This window comes from Crinia signifera, chromosome 6 (genome assembly GCF_055691185.1).
Source record: "Crinia signifera chromosome 6, ASM5569118v1, whole genome shotgun sequence".
NCBI lineage: Eukaryota > Metazoa > Chordata > Amphibia > Anura > Myobatrachidae > Crinia > Crinia signifera.
In genome coordinates, this window is record NC_139222.1 from 235,635,828 (window position 1) to 235,657,948 (window position 22,121).

Sequence of the window (22,121 nt, forward strand, 5' to 3'; positions counted from 1 at the left end):
CATATAACACTAAAAATGATTATTTCATGAATAGATCCCCCTATTGGAAGAACACATCGGCCACTGAGAAAGCAGAGAAATACCAGCCATAAAAAGAAAAGCCATTGTACGGTTAGGATCAGAAACCAGAGTTAATTCATAGGTTTAATAAGAAAATACACACTTATGAAGACAGATACATTGCAAATGTAGTATGTAACTTGGAGCTCACACAACACAAACAAGAACCAGGTTTTTGTTTTACATAACAATACAGCACAACATGCAAAAATGGAGGATTATTGTTTTCGCTGTTTTTTATTACAAGCAGATTTTTTTTGTTTTACTCCAGTAATTCTAAAAACAATAAACTGGATTGTTAGGATCGTTGGTTACTCTACATCTGCTGAGTACAGCATCCAAACCTCATTGTGGTCTGATTTAAATCCTTTAGATATTAAATATTCTATATTGGGCTGAGACAATGAATAGGCATCTGAGATGGGCATGACAGAAGCCAGAGGATGCGGACCAGCATTCAACAGACTTGAGGCCAAATGTAATAGGACATGAGAATAAGAAAGAAAGAGATTTTGGAAGAGCATTTTTTTAAAGCGGCAATCATTAGGGCCAGATGCACTAAGCTTCAAAAGTGAAAAAATGGAGAGTGATAAAAGCCAGCCAATCAGCTCCTACCTGCCATGTCACAGGCTGGGTTTGAAAAAAAGTCAGGCAGCAGCTGATTGGTTGGTTGTTTATCATTCTCCATTTTATCATTTTTGAAGCTTTGTGCATCTGGCGCTTAACCCCTTCAGTGGCAGTCCCGGAAATTTTCCGGGCCAAGCTGCGGTGCCGCAGCGGGCAGTCCCGGAAAAATTTCTGGGCATGCCTCAAATCTACAGGTGTGCGCCAGTGGTGCCTGCAGGTGTGCACCACTAGCGCATCACCTCACTAGCGACCCCCACTAGGCCGCTCCCTCCCCACCGCCACTGCTGTGCCCCCCCCCCCTTCGCTCCGGCTGCCGCCGCCATTACTTCGGGAGAGACGGCGGCAGGCTCGGGGATGTTCGTCATGGCTCGGGGGACTCGGGATCGCTCGGGTGTTAGGGCTCCCGAGTCCTCCCGAGCCGCCCCGATCATCCCCGAGCCTGCTGCCGGTCAGTGTGCTGCTATGACCGGCACTGGCCGCAGTGACAGGGGAGCTCCGCTGGAGACGGCTGGAGCAGAGGGGCTGCAGGGTCACAGGAGGGGAGGGGAGCGCTGGGACTCATCTACCCCATCAGTGGACTTTTTTTCTGGGACAGGAAAAACCTGTCCTATTTAGGTACTCCTGCCCCAGAAAAACCCACTACTGAAGGGCTTAATCTGAAAAAAACAGGTTGATTTTACCCTGTAAATGATTGCGGCTTTAAAAGGAAAAACTCTCCCAGTATCTTTCATTTTGTGAATATCACACCCTATTAGACTTGTTGGCCCTATATTTCTATTATGGTTCAGAGCAGCTAAAACTGTCCCTATTGCCAGTTGTGCATTTGTACACCCGCAGGTTGTCTTTGTATGCCATCATATTCATTTATGGATATGAGAACAGACATAAGGATTATACTTCTATACATTATGGCAGTGGTTCCCAAACTGTGTGCCTAGGCTCCCTGGGGTGCTTTAGGACACTTGCAGGGGTGCCTAGGATTGGTGGTCCAATGCCAATTAAAATTATTTGTGGTCAATGTAAAAGGCAAAAGCATTGCTTATGGGCTGCCAATAATAAAATATGTGGACAAACAGAAGCTAATCCTGTCCCTCACCCATAAATAAACCTATGTATGACATACAAAACAATTTACAGAATAAGAAAATTTTGGCCTAGGGGTGCCGTGAAAAAAATTCTGATGCTCTAGGGTGCCGTGATTTAAAAAAGTTTGGGAACCACTGCGTTATGGGATGATTCTTAAGTGGAAATTTACTAAGATGGGATGTTTCTATGGGCAACCAATCAGATTCTATCTAGTATATTCTACAAATAAAATGTAGATTTTAATTGGTTGCCCATAGCAACATTCCTTGTGGAATAGTCTCAATAAACTCTCATCGACATGACCTTTTTTTTTTTCTTCTCATTTTCATTTTTAGAAACGTAATAAATTCACTCCATAATATTCAAAGTGTCTTTGAAGGGAAGTGTGCTGGGCAGTGTCTGGGGGTGGCAATTGAGGGCAAAAAGACAGAACGTGTTACAGGCATGTTGTGATAGTGCCTGTATTTTGCTGTACTTGTACCATGGGGCAAGCTGTGATGATGGCTCTGTCTGACGATGCATCCAGCGGTATTACAGTGTCTAGAGACACTCAAAGCGGGCACCTTAGCTCTAGAACATACAGAAGCACATGTATGCTCCAGGGAAGGGCTTGTGGGGGTATTAGCATAAAGTCACACATGTTACATTGGCAAACCATGCCCTGATGGACCTGGCAGCAGACGGCTCAGAATATGTAATGATGCCATGTGCTATGATTTCTGGATTGTAAATGTCACTGTAATGTTTCCACCCCGATACCGCCGGCACAATACCATGAATCAGGTGGGGGCAATGATGCGATTCACATTGCCACGCCCACCTCATCCCTCACCTGGGATCCTGTAGGGGACTATTGGGAAGAATGACTTGTTTATGAGTGTTTGGTCAATTCCTTTTTGTACTGGATACAGTTGTATACTATATATAGTAGCTCTGTAGTGTTTTTATCACTAGTGGTGGAAACACATAACATAACCCTTAGTCTTGTTGTTGTGAGAGCTCCAAATTACTGCTGAATGTTAATTAATTACACTGCAGCTAAAAAAGCAATATACCTTCATCCCCTTCTGACAGATACTCAGCATCGCTGAGAATCTCTGGTACATTGGCACTACGCACTGTGTAATTCAAGTAAACAAAATGTGTGAACAGAAGATATATTGCGATACAATACATATACTGTATAAACATATATGCACAAGAAATGGATTCATCTACATTGCAGAGGCCATGAAGACAGTATTCATTTTGTTACCAGCATGGGGTGATGCATTACTGCACTGAGACAACCATTCAAAGTTAGCATTAAAGAATTGTAATCAACATGGTGTAATCCACAAACATTCACAGCACCACAATTTCCCATATGACGTGTGTCCTCTGTCTGTCTGATCATCCTGCAGCAGCCTGTTGGGTCACTTCCAGGATTGGAACAGCCATTGCTGTCTCAGCTATATCCCATCACTTCTACATGTGGTGAACATTTGTTTAATGAGCAGCAAATCTCATAAAGGTAATAAAAAAAACCTGCATAACAAATAATATATGCCAAGAGCAGAGGAGTAACTATAGTGATATTTGGACCGTGGCCCAAAAATGCAGCTCAATCCTCCTGCAAAAACGACCATGTTGGGGCATTTACTGAGCATCAGTGGCGGATTATACAGTGGGCGACAGGAGCAGTTGCACCAGGGCCCCCACACCGGTCCCCCCCTCCCCTTGTACCTGGCCAGCACGGGGATCCGAGCAGCAGGGTCCATGCAGCGCTGGGGAGGCAGTGGGGTACCTGTGGCGAATGGGAAATCAGCGGCGGGGGTCACTGCGGCAGATCGGAACTAGTAGCGCTACTAGTTTCCCATCCGCCGCAGGGACCCGGCCGCTGACTGCCCATCCGCTGCAAGGACCCCGCTGGCTCCCCAGCAGTGCATGGACCCCGCTGCCTCCCCAGCAGTGCATGGACCCCGCTGCCCGGATCCCTACGCTGGCCAGGTACCAGGGGATGGGGGGACACAGAGCTTTTGTTGTCCAGAGCATACACGGTCAGATGCATTTACCCACTGCATATGGCCAGACTAGTGCATGGCTTGGTATAGACCTTTACTCTGAAAGCAATTTTTTCCGGTGGTGGACGGCTTTCCATAGCAGTACGCTATGGAAAGCCGTCCACCAGCAGATGAGCAGTGGTGGACGGCGATGATGCGGGAGAGAACTGTACACACTGCGCAGCTTTTGAGCTGAAAGCAGCTCAAACGGCAAAACTGAGCTGCTTTCAGCTCAAAATCACCCAGTGTGTATGGGCCTTTACTCTCTCTGCTCATGTTACATTTGCCCCACTGCAGTGCACGCGTTTTTGTCCATTAAAGAAAAAATGTGCTTTGTGATCCAGCCTGAATTAGCCCTGCGCGGTGCAGCTGAATAGCCCCGGCCATTGGTTCAAGCTCACAGTGATTAGGACGGCTAATTGAATCCGGCCCTAAATATAATAGGATCGGGCTTCAAGGTTCCAAATAATTTTGTAAACTTCCTTAAAAATAAAATAAAAAGCTTTTGTATTTCCAACTTAAAAACTGAATGAATAGAACTCTCATGATTTCAGTTTTACATTGATCTGATTCATGCTTCCTCGTTTTCTGGATAATAAAACTACAACCAGACTTCTGGACTCGGTGATGACACAGATAAAAGGAAGGATATAGGTTTGTTCCGTTACCTTCATCATCTGACATGTCCAAAACCTCGTTCATTGTTTCCGGAACATTCATTTTATGCTTTTCAGTCACCATCTGATGGATAAAAAGAGGGAAAACATTGCTTCCTATGTGAGGCCAGGGAAGTAACATGCCAAATATGACTACAGAATAGTAGGAATGTAGCAGTATGACATATTTTGGGAGTATAGGCGTAATGCTGCCAAAAGGAAAACAGATGGAACTATCCCTGGAGTTTAAAAATAGTTATTATGACACTGAGATTTGTGCTTCAAACATTTTTTTTTAACCAAACACAGACATATATACAAGAAATGACATTTGACATGTATACACTAAATTCCAAGATTTCTATGAAATTCTAAGAATAACAATTTCAGTTCTTTAGCATTAGGCTTCATTGACAGAGCTCCATAACAAGGAATTACTCTACGCTACATTTGTCAGTATTGCTGCAATGTATGTTTGTACACAGACAGTGCTGGTGTCATGTGATCAGGGCCGGTGTAAGGTTTCTTGGCACCCTAGGCAATACATCAACTTACTACCCCCAGGTGCGTAACTCCCAGAGACAATGGAGTCACCTGCATCTGGACTAACAGCACTGAAGGGGCACCTGCATGTACAGCAGCACCTGTGCAGGCCCACAGCGGGATCCAAGTGTGACTGTTTCTCTTCCACTGGAGCTCGGTGGTGCACCTGCATTGTTAACAGACTCTATCCCTGGATTCAGACTCGGTGGCGCCCCCCCAGATGCTGGCACCCTAGGCAGGTGCCTAGAGCAGTGGCGTAACTATAGCTCCGCAGCTCCCGCGGTGGCGGGGGTCGCAGAGAAATTGGGGGCCCGCCGGGCGGGCTGCGGGGCTATAGTTACCCGCGGTCTGCGTCTCGCCCGGCTCTCTGTCGGGACCCTCCTGACCTCACCGTCCCGGCCGGCTCCTGTTGCAATGAAAACTGACAATTAGAAAATGGCTGCCCCCATACTGCAGACAGTTTTCTGTCTGCAGTATGGGGGCAGCCATTTTCTAAGAGTCCGTTTTCATTGTAGCAGCAGGAGCCGGCCGGGACCGTGACGTCAGGAAGGTCCCGACAGAGAGCCGGGCGAGACGCAGACCGCGGGTAAGAAGGGGGGGCAGGTTAGGTGTGTGTGTGTGTGGGGGGCGCCGTATAAAAGTGCGGCGGGGGGGGGGGGGGGGCGCTAAATAGTTAGTTACGCCCCTGGCCTAGAGCTGCCTAGTGGTAGAGCCGGCCCTGCATGTGATACATACGGCCAATTAATGATGCCGATCAGTGTGCTGTGATACATATGGACAATTACTGATGTGATCAGTGTCCTGTGATACATATGGCCAATTATTGATGCTGATCAGTGTGATGTGATACATGTGGCCAATGACTGATGCTGATCAGTGTGCCATGATACATATAGACAATGACTGATGCTGATCAGTTTGCTGTGATACATATGGCCAATTACTGATGCTGATCAGTGCCCTGTGATACATATGGCCAATTACTGGATGCAGCTGCGGGCATTCGTATATTGTCTGTGAGACAATATATTGTTACACAGATTGTCGCACAGACAATATATGAATGCCCGCAGTAGGAGTCTGCAGGAATTGCCAGCATCTCATCATGGCAGTAGAGAGCCTGGCAGGAGGCATGGATATGCACCTTTAAAATAAAATACAGGAAATATAGAACTTTAATCATACAGCAGCATGTGTTGGGTTGAGAAGAGCTGCTGCAGTCTGCTGATGCCAGGTAATGGGGGCCCCACTGGGCCCATCCTCCAGACCTGGGCCCGGGTAGTTAGTACCCCCTCCCCTTTCTCAGTGCCACTGGGCCATATTCCCGGGTGGGTCCCTGCATTTTCTGGTATGAAAGGGGAATAAGTGTATGGGGGGGGGAAGGGTGCAACTGGACAAATCAACTGGACAAATCAATCAGTGTAGAAAGCTACTGTACTAAAGAAATGGAGAAAGTAGAACATGTCATTATATCCATGAAAAAAATAAACCAATGCCACTAAATATGACATCATTGAATATCCCTAGTGGTGATGAATTACGACTCTTTACTTACCACTGTAGTCAGTGTCTCTTCTGTCACTACTTTCAGTGTATCGACCACAGAAATATAGCCGAGCCTCCGAGCTATGGCGAGAGCGGTGTTACCATTCTGTTACACATTAAAGAAAGAGACAGTGCTGGTATAAATTGAAAGTCCAGGAAAATGCTCACACCAAACCAGTCTGCCTAACATCCCCGATTCTGTGCTTTCCTGGTAAACTGCTGTAACTGACTACTCTCTGCCTAACATCCCCTATTCTGTGCTTTCCTGGTAAACTGCTGTAACTGCCCACTCTCTGCCTGACATCCCCTATTCTGTGCTTTCCTGGTAAACTGCTGTAACTGCCCACTCTCTGCCTGACATCCCCTATTCTGTGCTTTCCTGGTAAACTGCTGTAAGTGACCACTCTCTGCCTGACATCCCCTATTCTGTGCTTTCCTGGTGACCTGCTGTAAGTGACCACTCTCTGCCTGACATCCCCTATTCTGTGCTTTCCTGGTGACCTGCTGTAAGTGACCACTCTCTGCCTGACATCCCCTATTCTGTGCTTTCCTGGTGACCTGCTGTAAGTGACCACTCTCTGCCTAACATCCCCTATTCTGTGCTTTCCTGGTAAACTGCTGTAAGTGACCACTCTCTGCCAGACATCCCCTATTCTGTGCTTTCCTGGTGACCTGCTGTAAGTGACCACTCTCTGGGATATATTCAATGATTGTCGAAACTGCCATCTTGCCAAAAAGACGCCAGTTTTTGACATGAATAGATCGGAAAGGGGTTCCGATCTATTCAATGTTCTCTGTTTTTTCTTTCGGGAGGTCGAAATGTTTCGACCAGCCGAAAAGCAGGAGGATTGATGGAATAGTTGCTAATCCACCTGCTTTTGACGGAAATACAGCCCAAACTGAAAGGTTTTGGCTGTGTTTCCGTCAATCTCAATCCGACATAAAAAGATGCCTCATTAAGGCAGGGAGGACAGCAGGGGTGAGCAGCCATCCTCCTGTCCACCGCCACCCTCCCGTAACCACCCGCTGACTCCTTTACCCACTGCCGCTGGGCTGGGTTAGAGCAGCTCACCCGGCCCCGTCCTGGCTCCAGCTGCCGCGCTCACGCAGTCCCCGCGCTGGCCAGGTGAGCATCAGTCAGCAGCCAAATCCGACGTCGGATTTGGCTGCTGCATTGAATAATGGATGCCGGATCCATTCCGGCAAAAGAATTTCGTAAAGGATCTGGCATCAATTGAATATATACCTCTGTCTTTTATTGTAATGATTATTATCATTGTGCACCTGCAACCTTGTTTTTGTATGCAGTACTACTGAAAGGTCTACGCAGGGTTGCACCTCTCATTACCAGTGTGCACCCCAGGACTCCACCCCTGTATATTCCCTATTCTGTGCTTTCCTGGGGACCTGCTGTAAGCAGGGCCGGATTATAATGGAGGCACAAGGGGTCAGTGCCCCTGGGCCCCCCTCTAGCTAGGGGCCCCCTGTGTTGGCATGTATTTTTTTTTTTTAAGATTTTTTTTTTGTTTTTTTAGTGATTAATGGTGCTGAGCATCAGGAGCCAAGGCACACTGATTGCACAAGTGTGCTGTGCATTACTGGGAGTTGACTAAGTCCCATGACACTTTGCTCCAGAGGGCAGAGGCTGAGAGGTTTGTGCTGAGCTCTGATTGGTGGAGCTCATTACATGCTTCTCAGGCCCATGGAGAATAGCAGCAGCAGCATAGTCATGGGAGGGTTTTTAATCAGTGGCGGCACTAGGACTGTGAGGTCTCCTACAGAGTAAGGTGCAGAAGGACAAACACAGGCTTTTCATGTGGTAAGTATGTATGTGTACTGTATGTATGTGTGTGTGTGTGTGTGTGTGTGTGTGTGTGTGTGTGTATATATATATATATATATATCCAGGGTGAAGGACCGGCACTCCCCACGATCGTCCAATCAATGCTGCGTGCCTTTGCTGTATATTATAGAAAGCAAGAATCCTCTGGGGATAAGCACGTCACTGCAGCCAATATCATTAAGGCAAAAAGTTCCGTTTATTAGCCTCAACAGGCCGTTTCGGGCACAACCCCTTTGTCAAGAGACTTTGCTAAGTCTCTTGACAAAGGGGTTGTGCCCCGAAACGGCCCGTTGAGGCTAATAAACGGAACTTTTTGCCTTAATGATATTGGCTGCAGTGACGTGCTTATCCCCAGAGGATTCTTGCTTTCTATATATATATTTATATATATATATATCCCCCGCAGTTACCCATTGACCCAGTTTATTCTGCCTTTACTCTGTGTTTTGACAGTGTAATATTCTTCCATGCAGTTTGCGGCCAGTAATGACAAGTGCAAGGGGCCCCCCTGTCTAAAGTACCCCGGGCCCCCCGAAGGCTTAATCTGGCACTGGCTGTAAGTGACCGCTATCTGCTGACCTCCCCTATTCTGTGCTTTCCTGGGGACCTGCTGTAACTGACCACTCTCTGCCTGACATCCCCTATTCTATGCTTTCCTGGTGACCTGCTGTAACTGCCCACTCTCTGCCTGACATCCCCTATTCTGTGCTTTCCTGGTGACCTGCTGTAAGTGACCACTCTGCTGACATCCCCTATTCTGTGCTTTCCTGGTGACCTGCTGTAACTGCCCACTCTCTGCCTGACATCCCCATTTCTGTGCTTTCCTGGTGACCTGCTGTAACTGACCACTCTCTGCCTAACATCCCCTGTTCTGTGCTTTCCTGGTGACCTGCTGTAACTGCCCACTCTCTGCCTGACATCCCCTATTCTGTGCTTTCCTGGTGACCTGCTGTAACTGCCCACTCTCTGCCTGACATCCCCTATTCTGTGCTTTCCTGGTGACCTGCTGTAACTGACCACTCTCTGCCTAACATCCCCTATTCTGTGCTTTCCTGGTGACCTGCTGTAACTGCCCACTCTCTGCCTGACATCCCCTATTCTGTGCTTTCCTGGTGACCTGCTGTAACTGACCACTCTCTGCCTAACATCCCCTATTCTGTGCTTTCCTGGTGACCTGCTGTAACTGCCCACTCTCTGCCTGACATCCCCTATTCTGTGCTTTCCTGGTGACCTGCTGTAACTGACCACTCTCTGCCTAACATCCCCTGTTCTGTGCTTTCCCAGTGACCTGCAGGAAGTGACCACTCCATTGGTGCCCATACACTTATGCAGGACTTAAAGTGGTCATGCAGAGGTGGGTGTCATGCAGAGGTACCCTCCCCTACCCCCATTAGGGGGAGACATGGCCAGTGGTAGGGTTTTTGGCATCCCCCTGCAAACTAGAATGTTTTTCTGTGCAGGGCCAATGTGCAGGTTAAAATGTTCCACCTCACCTTTAGAGGTGGTGGAACTCAGTTCCACCACATTCCCCCTCACTTTAACCCCTGCACTTATGCGATCGGATGCAATGTCCCATGTAGTCTGACCAGCTCCAAAGATATAAAAATGAATTCTAATTTGATAATACTTTGACATGGTATACTATTACTCAATGCAAGAGGTCACTGACAATAGTTCACTTACCACAGTGACTTCGTTAGGGGAGGCGCCATGCTGGAGCAGTACATTAATGATATGGGTATGTCCCTGCTGTGCAGCCTGGTGCAGGGGGGTATATCCATTCTGAAAAAGAGAAAAATAAACATTATCTACACTAACCTTGTAAACCATCCAGAAAGAATATCTACACCCATAACAAGCGGTAAGATTCTATGCATGCAGCTTTAGTAGAAAATATAGGTATAGCTGGGCCATCTTAAAATTTGTGTGGGCCCCTGGGCAAAGCATTAACGTGCCCCCCCCCCCCCCCCCCCCATACACACACATACACACACACCTATGTACAGCGGGGTCCGAGCAGCGGCGGCTGGGAGCTTGTAGCGCTATTTGCTGGACGGGAAGCACTGCTGATTTTTAAAAGATTGTCTGGACACTGATTGGCTGAGAGAATTTAGCCAATCAGCGTCTGGACAGTCTATTCAAAATCAGCAGCGCTTCAGGCCCTGCAGCCAATAGCGCTACAAATACAAGCTTCCAGCTGCTGCTGCACGGATCCTACAGCCCACCACCCGCCGCAGGTCCCCGGGGCAATGCCATCTTCCTCATTGGGGTGGGCCCCTAGAATACTTGGGCCCCTGAGCAACTGCTCATTAAGCTCAATGGGAAAGACGGCACTGAGGTATAGAACCTTTTTTCCCCCATAGCCTTCTATAATACAGTAACAGATTATCGTCAAATATATGTAATATATTTTTTCATTTGAGCTGCTTAATATGTGCTGTCCTCTTGGAACAATGTATCCTAACCAGAACCTCCATCCCCCGACATGGGTATAATAATATTTGGTTGTCTGAAAATAAATGTAAATGATTAATTCATTTATTCGTTCTAAGAATCTGAGCCTATGGCTTTACCAATTAGTCATTAACTACTGTATGACCCATTACTCCTTCTCTGGAAATCCTGGACAGCAAGTTCTCCATCTATAACACTTACACCCAACGTGGCCACAAACAATGCAACCAGTGGTCGATCAGCAGGGCCAAATTGTACATCAGGGCATTTGTAGGGTGGTATAAGGAACTGGCTGCAAAGGTTTCAAATCATCTGGACCCCACTAATGCACCAACCAGAAATACTGATCTGTCAGACCTGTTTTTTATCATTCACAATGATTGACAGGCCACACACATTGGGACACTCTGGGCACAATTGGGTTCCCAGAATAAAAATACGCTGTCAGACAATAAACCATCCTGTACTCCCTATAAGGAGAACAATTTTCATGCACTTTAGTATACCTCCCAACTTTTTTCATGTTGAGAAAAAAGGGGTGTGGCTTATGCAAATATGGGCACATCATATGCAAATTAGGGCGGCGCCCCCATTTTCGGCAACTGCGCCTCTGAATAGACGCTGTCAGATTAGGGGGGGAGACTCCTAACTGTCCCCTCAACCCCCCCTCCCACCGCTGCAGGACATTGCCGGCACCAGGCGGGGGGCAGGACCGTCCCAAAAAACTGGAACAGTTGGGAGGTATACTTTAGTGCTACCAGAAAGTGAAAGGGTTATCCAGCAAAAACACATAAAATACATAAACACGACATAAACAGGACAGACCATACTGTGTGAAAAGTCTTCATCTTTTCATGCAAGGCACCCACCTTGGTTTTGGCATTAACTTTAGCACCATGCTGGAGAAGGAAATTCACCATTTTAATGTTCCCATAGTGGCTGGCTACATGCAGTGGGGTGTAGGACATCTGAAATACATAATTGAAAGACTCTCGATAAACATTTATCTTGGTCAAATCTCCATTGCTCATCCTGCATTCTATGGACTAAATTTACTAAGATGGGCGGTTCTATTAAAGATGGCATTTGCCCATAGCAACCAATCAGATTCTACTTATTTTATCACCTTCAGCAGAACTCGCATCTTAGTACATGTACCCATATGTGAGCATCACTGCTACATTTATAAGCACAGTATCTATTGAGTTGTTACATGTATAGTAGGTACTTTTGGGAATGTTTGTATTATATCTGCTGTGTGCAATACTATGGTGTTTCCTGTGTTACTGGTTTATCCCCAACCCTTGTTTTATTCTCCCTATGCAATTCAATGTTGCTGCTCATTATAATGGTAAATAAGAAAACCTGCAAAATAAAAATAAAAAAATCTATTCAATTATTAACCGCATGAGCTCCCATTGTGTCCCAACATGTTCCATGCCTTTAGCAGCATTCAATGCAAATCAATAGTGCGTAATTATGTTATTCATAAAGGAACAATGGGAATAATGCAGTGTACAGGCTTTGATCCGTCTGCTATTGCCACAAGCAGCAGCATTATCATTGTTATGTGATAATACTATTTTTATTTAATGTTATTGGAGACAGTTACCTATACACAGTGGATAAGAGATGCACAGAGCAAAGTGTAAGCATCCAAACCAGGGGTGAGATTTAATAGGATGAGCGATTCAGAAAGTGAGAGATTTGGTAAGAAATTTCCAGGTTTTTTTTTTTTTAAAGCGGCAATCATTTACACCGCAAAACCAGCTTGATTTGGAAGTATAAATTGTTGCCGCTTTAAAAAAAACTGGAGAATTGTTACCAAATCTCTCACTTTCTGAATCTCTCATCCTATTAAATCTCACCCCAGGGGTGAAGCGAGGAGGAGGCTGATGTGCAGCCTCTATGTGGGGACCACACTTGTGCTGATGCAGTTGCAGAGAGAGTGTACTGCACACATGCCACAGACGCCATTTTCTTGGGGATTTCTCCCCTGCACATGCACAAATCTTCAGGAAAATGGTGTGACTGCTATTTTATACCTAGAATAGAGCTCAATTTCATATAAATGAATCATGGGTGGGAGATGAGGTGGGGACTGCCCTTATTACATACTGTGATAGTGTGATGAGCTGCTTGTTACCCAGAGTGTGCCTGGGAATGCGCTCCTCTGCTGAAGTACAACATGGTGGAGCAAAACAGGTCCCATTAAAGAACAGGACAAGAAACAAAGACAGCTCTGCTGTACACAAAAGTCTGTAGGATGGGAACATCCATGGACTCTGACACACCATACAGCAGTACTGTAACTCCCTTGAAAATCTCCACCTCTTTATCACACTACAATAATGTTGCTCAGAGGAATCTGAGCGAAAAATGAGGCTCATTAGTGCGGGTGTGGTACTCAGTTTTTGACTAATGCCACATAGACACTGGCCGATGCCAGTGGGGGACATACTGTGTATGTAAAGATGACAGCATGGGGGTCATTAACGACCTATGGGATCATACATTATTCGATGTGTACACAAATATTATTGACTAGAACACCAAAATGAGCGATATCACGCATTATATCGCCCAGTGTGTATGCACCTTAACCCTTTGATTGCCAAGCTCATTTTTCAAAATAGGTGTGAAGATTGACAAGCAAACATTCATCATAATGACTGTAATGTTTACCTTATATAGGAAATATAATATTTTTCTACACAACATTACACTGTTCTCACGGCAAGGCAAATATCCGTGTCTAGCATGTCTACCCGGTAATTTGCCTTTTATCACAGGTTTTTTTTTTCAGTGTCCAAATTCCCGGGTCTCTAACCCTGCTTATTACCCGGATTTGAGACCCGGGTATGCAGACACGGGTTGACCCGTTCACACTGCAAAAAAAACCACGTTCAAAGGCAAATTACCGAGTAGAACTGCCTCACAGTTCTACCCGGACAGGAGGGGGACGGGCAGCTGACATCACTGGATGTCAGCTGCCCACCCACTTCCCCCTGAACATACACGCATATGTAAGGTTGCTCAGAGCACCCTTACATATGCGTGCACACACCACATCTTTTGAGGGTCGGCGACCATCAAAATGTGTGAGGTTCCCCCCTGGCCTGCGAATGGATGTTACTGTGTAACATCCATCCGCATACCCTGCGAGCGAGTCCCGCTTGCGAATTCGCATTTGCAAGGCGGGGTTTGGTTGACTCGCAAGAATGTGAATTTGCATCCGAGCGAATCAAACCAGAATAACCCCCTGTGTGCAGGTGACTGGTTACAGGTTTATATAGTCAGTACATGGAAGATGAAATAAAACCAGATCAGTTCCATCATTCATATTCATCTATTGCCTTTCCTGTGAACTTTGATATTTTACTGTGCTCATCACTAAATGGATAGAACCACAAGGAAACAAATTCTACTATGTTCTGTGCCTGTCCTCAGACGGACTGTGCACATACTGCATACCAGATCAACCACACGGACTCCTCTCCTCCTCTGGTCCTTACCTATACCTTTACTGAAACTTACACTTAGTGGGAAATTTACTAAAGTTTCAAAAGAATTAAGAGATGTGATGTTGCCCATAGCAACCAATCAGATTATTTCTATCGTTTCTCTATCGCAACCTAGAAAATGATAGACAAAGTCTGATTGGTTGCTATAGACAACATCACCTCTTTTTATTTTTAGAAGTTTTAGTAAATTTATCTCTTACAGCAGTGAGTCAACTCCTCTTGTAGCTAAGAAAGGGTCTGATTCAGAGTGGGTGCAGGAGTGATCAATGCTGAGTCTTCAGGTGCAGGGAATCTTAGAAGTTATGTTAATGCAGCTGCCTACCGTCTTCTCAGATGTGCTGCCTGCGCAGTATCGGATCCCCAGTCTGCCCATCTCCTGGGCCATCTGACATCTAAAGCTGGGTACACATCTATACAATCCTTGTTTTCTTGCGACCGCTCGACCAACCGTAGACGTGTTGGACCGTCCACAAACAACAGCCGAAACACGCGTACACACCTATACAATTTTACATGCGACGTCTGATGTACTCCCATCCAAACAGTCGCAAGAAAAAGATTGTACCACTGTACACACTCTCTCGATTGTCATTGTCATTGCATGATGGTGCACCCCTGTTGCACAGGTACTTGTAGTGCCAGTGCCACGTAAAAAGATGTAGTCAGCCGGCAGGGTGACTAGAGACAGACATAGGGCAAATAGCCGGGGTGCACGTCTAGATGTAGTCAGCCGGCTAACTACATCTAGACGCGCACCCCGTCTATTTGCCGTATGTCTGTCCCTAGTCACCCTGCCGCTTGACCACATCTAGACGCGCACCCCTGCTATTTGCCGTATGTCTGTCTCTAGTCACCCTGCTGGCTGACTACATCTAGAGGGCCAGATACACCGTTCTTCAGAGCGGTTTGACGAATTTAACTTTTTACGTGGCACTACAAGTACCTGTGCAGCAGGGGTGTTAACCATCATGCAATGACAATGACAATCGAGCGAGTGACTACATGCTGTGCTGTAGGAGAGATCATGCAGCTATGGAACGCCCACATGGGCGTTCCAGCTTTGGCAGTATAGTCGCAAGAACGTCCAGCATATCGATCGAACGTACGTACACACTGCACTTTTGTTCCGATATGGACCCGGCCAATCGGATGAAAATTAAACAGCAATGAACCTTCGACCAACCGAGTATGGCCGTTTATCGCTCGTACGGGACAGCGTACACACCTATACAATTGAACGGGCTTCCGACCCAGAACAGAAGAACGTCCCGACGATTGTATGTATGTGTACCCAGCTTTAGGCAGCTCAGAGCATCCAGCTGCTGAGACCAGTGAAGTGGAGTCTAGCGATGCAGTCACTGGCTTCGGTATGCTCTTCCCCATCATTAGAAAATGACATTAAATACAGATTACATGCTACCCATTTCCCCAACCTATGGAAGCGGAACCATACTTATTTATAAATGTCATGTTCATGCAGAAGCCTTGATAATAAGATGGCCTGTATCAGATTGGAAGACATCGGACTACTGTATATAGAGAATATAAGAAATTACCTTGGTTGAGGAGTCAGTGATTGCTCCGTTGTTGGACAGAACCTGTGCCACACTGACCCGGTCCTCCTGGGCCGCCAAATGCAGAGGTGTCAGTCCGCTCTGGAAACCACACAAACAAATCACAATAATTAGTGCATTAAGGGGATAACTATTTGATGAACAATAATACCACCTATGCAGCTGCAAATCTGTATGCAGCTACTGTATGAAATGATGTAATGTCCCAGCTGTCTGGATTTGTACTAATACTCCCACCATCAGCTTTGCAAATCCCAGGGGTAACATCGCTCCTAGATCAGTCAAATCGGGCTTCTGAGGTGCCCTATGATCAAGCATCATGGCTGCCGGGAGTGAGACGATTAATACTGAGACATGCCCTGAAAATGCTGGTGACACCTGTCTATGGGATACGGTCATTAGGTCTACACCAACTAGGTCGACAAGCATTGGGTCGCCACCACTAGGTCGACAAGCAGCAAGGTCGACATGAGATTAGGTCGACATGGGTCAAGGTCGACATGAGTCTAGGTCGACAAGATATTAGGTTGACACAAGCATTAGGTCGACATGGGCTAGGTCGACAGTCAAAAGGTCGACATTGGGTTTTTCACAGTTTTTTGAGCCGACAGGCGGTATTTCATGCCCTACCATCCACTAGAGCGTGGTGGGAGAATAAAATAGTGTGCCGAGCGTATCGAGGCACCGTGCCCGAAGCATGGCGAACGAAGTGAGAAATGCGAGGGGATGCGGTGCACTTCAAATTGTGTCAACATTCGGGTAAAAAAAAATGAAAAGCCCCACGTCGGCCTTTTGACTGTTGACCTTGCTCATGTCGACCTAATGCTTGTGTTGACTAATGTCATGTCGACCTAGACCCATGTCAACCTTGACCCATGTCGACCTTGCTTGCTGCCTGTCGACCTAGTGGTGTTGACCCAATGCTTGTCGACCTAGTTGGTGTAGACCAAACGATCCACACCCCTCTCTATAACCTCCACCAAACAGTTCCTGGGCCAGATGCACTAAGCTTCAAAAGTGAAAAAAATGGAGAGTGATAAACAACCAATCAATTAGCTCCTACCTGACATTTTTCAAACACAGTCGGTGACATGGCAGGTAGGAGATGATTGGCTGGCTGTTTATCACTCTCCATTTTATCACTTTTGAAGCTTAGTGCATCTGGCCCCCTGACTGTCAATCCTCCATGTGACCAGTGTCAATGCACCTATGGTCTAATGGTTAGCAATACTGTCTCACAGCACTGGGGTCATGAGTTAAAATCCCACCGTGGCCATAACTGTGTGGAGTTTGTATGTATCTCCATGCTTGTCGGTACTTTGGTTTTCTCCCACGATCCAAAAATATGCTGGTAGTATAATTGGCTTGTGACAAAAACAAAAATTTAAATATTTACTCTATTGTGTGTGCGTATACTTTTGGTAGGTTATACAGATTGTAAGATCCACGGGGGCAGGGAGGGATGTGAATGGTGAAATATTCCCTGTAAAGCAATGCAGAATATGTGTGTGCTATATAAATAACTGTTAACAGATGAGTAAAACAAATGTAGTAATGTGTAGGCTCCTGACAAGAAATATGTGTTCATATGAACATACTGTACGTATTGTAAATAATTGCCACTCTCACTTTGGGCAGACGTATCTGGGCTTCTCCCGGAGAGGATTTTTTGAAAGTCGGCAACCCTGATTTATCACTCTCCATCCTATTACTTTTTGAAGCTTGATACATCTGGCCCTTAACCAGGAAGTCTGTAATGAACCAATCTAACTGTGGTTTACACTAAACAAGTAGGCAGCAGTATTTAACATACAATTTATTCAAAGCTGTTTTCCATTTAATTTACGTCCCAGAGCAAAACCTTATGATCTTCATGGATGCAGATTATTGCTTAGGATTTATTGCACACACCTAGGTCTGTGGTCTTGTGTGCCTAACCTCATATCTTACTACTTTATGTCTATATAAAGGACACAAGGAAACTGTGCCTAAGGTCAGAAGAAACAAAAATAAGACGATTGTTCCCAGTTTCATGCAATGTGAAGCTTGCTTAATGGTTTATATAGACTTCTGATCTGTTTTCCCATTTAGGAATCACAGTCGTGAAACTAGATAGTTTGTATGGCATGGTAGCACAGTGAGCAGCATTGCTGTCTCATAGGCCCTTATTCTGATCGGTGCGGCCGGAGCCGATTATGCGGCCAGGACCGTGCGTGCGAAACCCCGCCTTCCATACGGATCGCCAACTCCGTCCGTATGCGGTAAGAAGCTGGCCGAACGGACCGCACGTGTATTTTTCACGGAATACGCCTCCTCCATCTAAGGGAACCTCCCCCATCATTCGATGGTCGCAGACCATCGAATGCAGGACCGAGTGCTCCACCAGCACCCGCAACCTCAGACCACACGGACATTTTTCCGTGCAAAAGCAGGGATCTGGGCGGGCAGCTGACATCCGGCGATGTCATATGTCCGCCCCCTACACGTGCGTCACGGCCGCATTACCATACGTACGCCCAGCGTTTTCATGGGAACTCCCATGAAACGCGGGGCGTATGCATATGGTAATGAGCCCAAACAGCCCTTCACGCCCCTCTCCACCCCCTGTTCGGAGTGTTCACATATCATGCGGGATTTGGCCGTACGCCCCGCTCGCACATGCGCAGAGACGCCTCTGCACATGCGCAGACACAAAACATCGGCGGGCCGAACGCACGCGGATATATCCGCACCGATCAGAATAAGGGCCATAGTGTCTACAACCTTGAATTTATTTCCAGTATGAATGGACTAATATGTTAGTCGTAGATTAATTTGCTCCTGACTAATATAGCCCTCATTTGTTGACCTACAGTAGGTAAGGGTAAATAGATTGAAAGCCTCAAAGGTTCAGAGACTGATGACTCAGAGGTGTTCAATCTGTACCGATATATCCTGACATGGGAAAAATCATCACTCACCTATTCAATGCTGCCATTAGTGTCAGCATTGCAGAGTGTTAGATCCAACTTTTTTAAAGTTGGATCTGTTTTGTCGGAAACATGCGCGGATTGGCGAATTTACAGCCGTTTTCCGACAATCCGTGGACGTTTCCAACAATTTGCAGACTTTCCAACACTCGGGACATTGAATTCCGACTTTTGAGTTAGTGACGGATCAAACTAAAAACGGTCGGGATTCCCGGGATGCTCCAACTGTCTGAATGCCAGATTGAATACTACCCCTTAAGGTTTTGTATAATTATGTCGCTACTGAATATGCTATTGTAGTGGTTCCTAAACTTGGTCCTCAAGGCACCCCAACAGTGCAGGCTTTAAGTATATCCGTAGCTGAGCACAGATGGTTAAATCAAATTGGCTGTGTCACTAATTATACCAACTGTGCTCAAGCATACTATCAGTGCTCAACAGTCCAGAGGCCGGATGTAATGATGACGCCTGAGTTCGGTGGAGTTTGATGAGTGGGATGCCGGCTGAACTCAGACTTCTTTTTTAAAAGGGGAAATCATTTACAAGGCATGGTTTTTCCTTGTAAGCCCTCTGTAGGGTGCCTTGAGAACAGAATATGGGTACCTCTGTGTTATTGTGATGTAGGTAACCATCCCACGAATACAGTATATCATATTTGTCCAACTGAAATGTGAGACTAGCGGCAGTACGTGCAATACCTTGTTGCTGACATTGACATTAGCGCTTCTGGTGAGGAGCAAGGACACCATGTCCATGTGGCCCTCTTGAGCGGCAAGATGAACAGGCGCAATCCCTTGCTTGGTCATGGCATTGGCATCTGCACCATATTCAAGCAGGGTGGTAGCTATGTCCATCTGGTTTTTCTTTGCAGCGATGTGTAGTGGCGTGTATCCATTCTGTAATGAGAGAGACTGCTTGTAAGACACTGTCATTATGGAACAAGTGTGGTATACAGCCGAACAAGTAACATATATGGAACACAGACCCATTAGGCCTTACAGTAGCTCCTGGAGCTTTTGGTAAATTATATGCTAGTCTTAGATCATCTACAGCAGGGGTGGCCAAACCGGTCCTCAAGATCTACCAACGGTGCATGTTTTCCAGGCAACCTGTGGATCTATAGTAGGAATGAATGTGCACCAGATAGGTAACCTGGAAAACGTGGACCGTTGGTAGATCTCGAGGACCGGTTTGGCCACCCCTGATCTACAGTATCTCTGCAGTTATGTCTATTGGGTCTCTATTCTATACAGAGAAGAGCAGTTTGGTTTTGACTCAGTTCTTCCTGCCAAGTTGGAGTCAAAACCAACCCGCTCATCGATATATATTAAACCTTTTAGGCTATTAAAGAGAGATCATTCTTTTAATTAGCCAATTGAACATATTTTCAAAGAAATATTTCATGCCTTCCCAAGCACTGCCTATTTATACCTAGGCCTCAGTGATGTCACTAATCCCTGGTGAATTGATAGTCTTCCAGTTCATGATGTTGCTTCAATCCCAAACAATCTTTTATGGAAATGGCTGTGGAAACTACTAAGTATCACCAGCTCCAGCCTACATTTGGGGTCTCCAGTGAAGGCTACCCTTGTAAAGCTTGGGGGAATCTATTTATCAAAGACATTGGTAGTGCCACCAATAGCCACTGATAGCTACCACCACCATGGCAGGGAAAAATCTGTATTATTAAATTCTTCCTGCTCCACAGCAAATGCATAAAATGCCCCAAGAATGACTTGACAAGTGGTAAATGTCCTCTTACCACTGCCAGATGGTTTTTGATCTTATAAAGTTTTGCCAATATAAAATTATAAAAAAAATATATATAAAAATTACAGACACAATCTGATTGTGGTTGCTATAGGCCTGGGGTAGCCAACCCTACTCCTTGAGAGCTACCAACAGTGCATGTTTTGCAGGTCTCCTCACAGAATCACAAGTGAGCTAATTAGCTCCACCTGTGTATCTTTTAAAATGTGTCAGTGATTAATGAGTGCAGCTGTGCAGCAGCTAGGTTGTCTGGAAAATGTGCACTGTTGGTAGCTCTCGAGGGCTAGGGTTGGCTACCACTGCTATAGGCAATACCACTTAATCTGATAGAGTCTTCCCAAGCATGTAATGGTATATAACAGGGGTAGTATGAAGAATCTTCCGAATTGAACCAATTAAGCTGATGAGCTAAATAACATCTTCATGTCCTAGATATTAAGCAATGGTATGTAAGATACGAAATAAGGTTGAAATGTGCTATCTTTTCCTTTACATCCACCATTCCTTATTTTAGTCTATAAAATATTATTTTGTTATTTTATTATATTTCCTCCCTTTTCCAGGTGTTTTCTTCATCAGTAGTCCAAATTTATGTACAATAAAAACAACATTTTTATTTGTGCTAAAATATGTTATCAATGGAATTAATACCGTGGAACATTAACCTATTTAATACTGAAACATATGGTTAATATACTATATCAAGTACAACAGCAGTTCAGCATGGGAAGAGCAAGTGCTAAGGTCAGGGATTATGAGGCATATTTATCAAGCCCATTTTTCATTAAATGATGTACAGTTTCTGTATCATTTTATGCATTACTAGCCAGAATTATTTGGAACCCATTTTAAATGCCCTGTCCCGTGTATTAGACAGCTTTATTTTACTTTTTTTTACAAATCTAACTCTCTCTATGCACATATTACATCTGCCCCATCTGCATTGCAGAATGGATTTTCCTAGTTGCTTTTACTTTACATACAAACATGAATCAGGCCCTATGTCTATAGTAGTCTATGTTTTCGGTCATGTGTGGTCATTATATACATTATTATTTAGTATACGAAAATGTATTGCATGGTTTTAAGGATTGTATGTTTATTTATTCAACAGCAGCTTTATTATTTCCCATCATTGTCTGTTTCCCTACAGTGCCCACTGGTAATGATTTAAAATGAGTTGACCTTTAGTGTGGCCTTGCTTCCCATCACACACACCTCTTGTATTTTCTTGCCCTAGCGCTGTAAATAAACCAGAGGCTGAGGGGTTATTTGGATTCAGATGTGAGCTGAGGATCATGGACCTTTAGTTTTAAAATAATCTAAAACTACATTACACCCTAGCTGTAACTGGTGCCTGTGTGTTTTACTGTGGGGTTCTGACTTATCAAAACTAATCCAACTCTATATATAAAACACTATGTTATC

General features: G+C 45.4%; 1 protein-coding gene across 8 annotated transcripts in view; it reads right to left on the reverse strand.

The window, feature by feature from the left end:
• Nucleotides 1–22,121, reverse strand: part of ANK3 (ankyrin 3) — a 333,783-nt gene that overhangs the window by 100,055 nt on the left and 211,607 nt on the right. For all 8 annotated transcript variants that reach the window (XM_083149133.1, XM_083149134.1, XM_083149135.1 and 5 more), the window contains 6 exons: nucleotides 19,622–19,819; nucleotides 15,937–16,035; nucleotides 11,726–11,824; nucleotides 10,086–10,184; nucleotides 6,570–6,665; nucleotides 4,484–4,556 (listed from right to left, as the gene is read on the reverse strand). In XM_083149133.1, coding sequence (XP_083005259.1) covers nucleotides 4,484–4,556; nucleotides 6,570–6,665; nucleotides 10,086–10,184; nucleotides 11,726–11,824; nucleotides 15,937–16,035; nucleotides 19,622–19,819 — 664 coding nt within the window. The remainder of the gene's footprint in view (nucleotides 1–4,483; nucleotides 4,557–6,569; nucleotides 6,666–10,085; nucleotides 10,185–11,725; nucleotides 11,825–15,936; nucleotides 16,036–19,621; nucleotides 19,820–22,121) is intronic.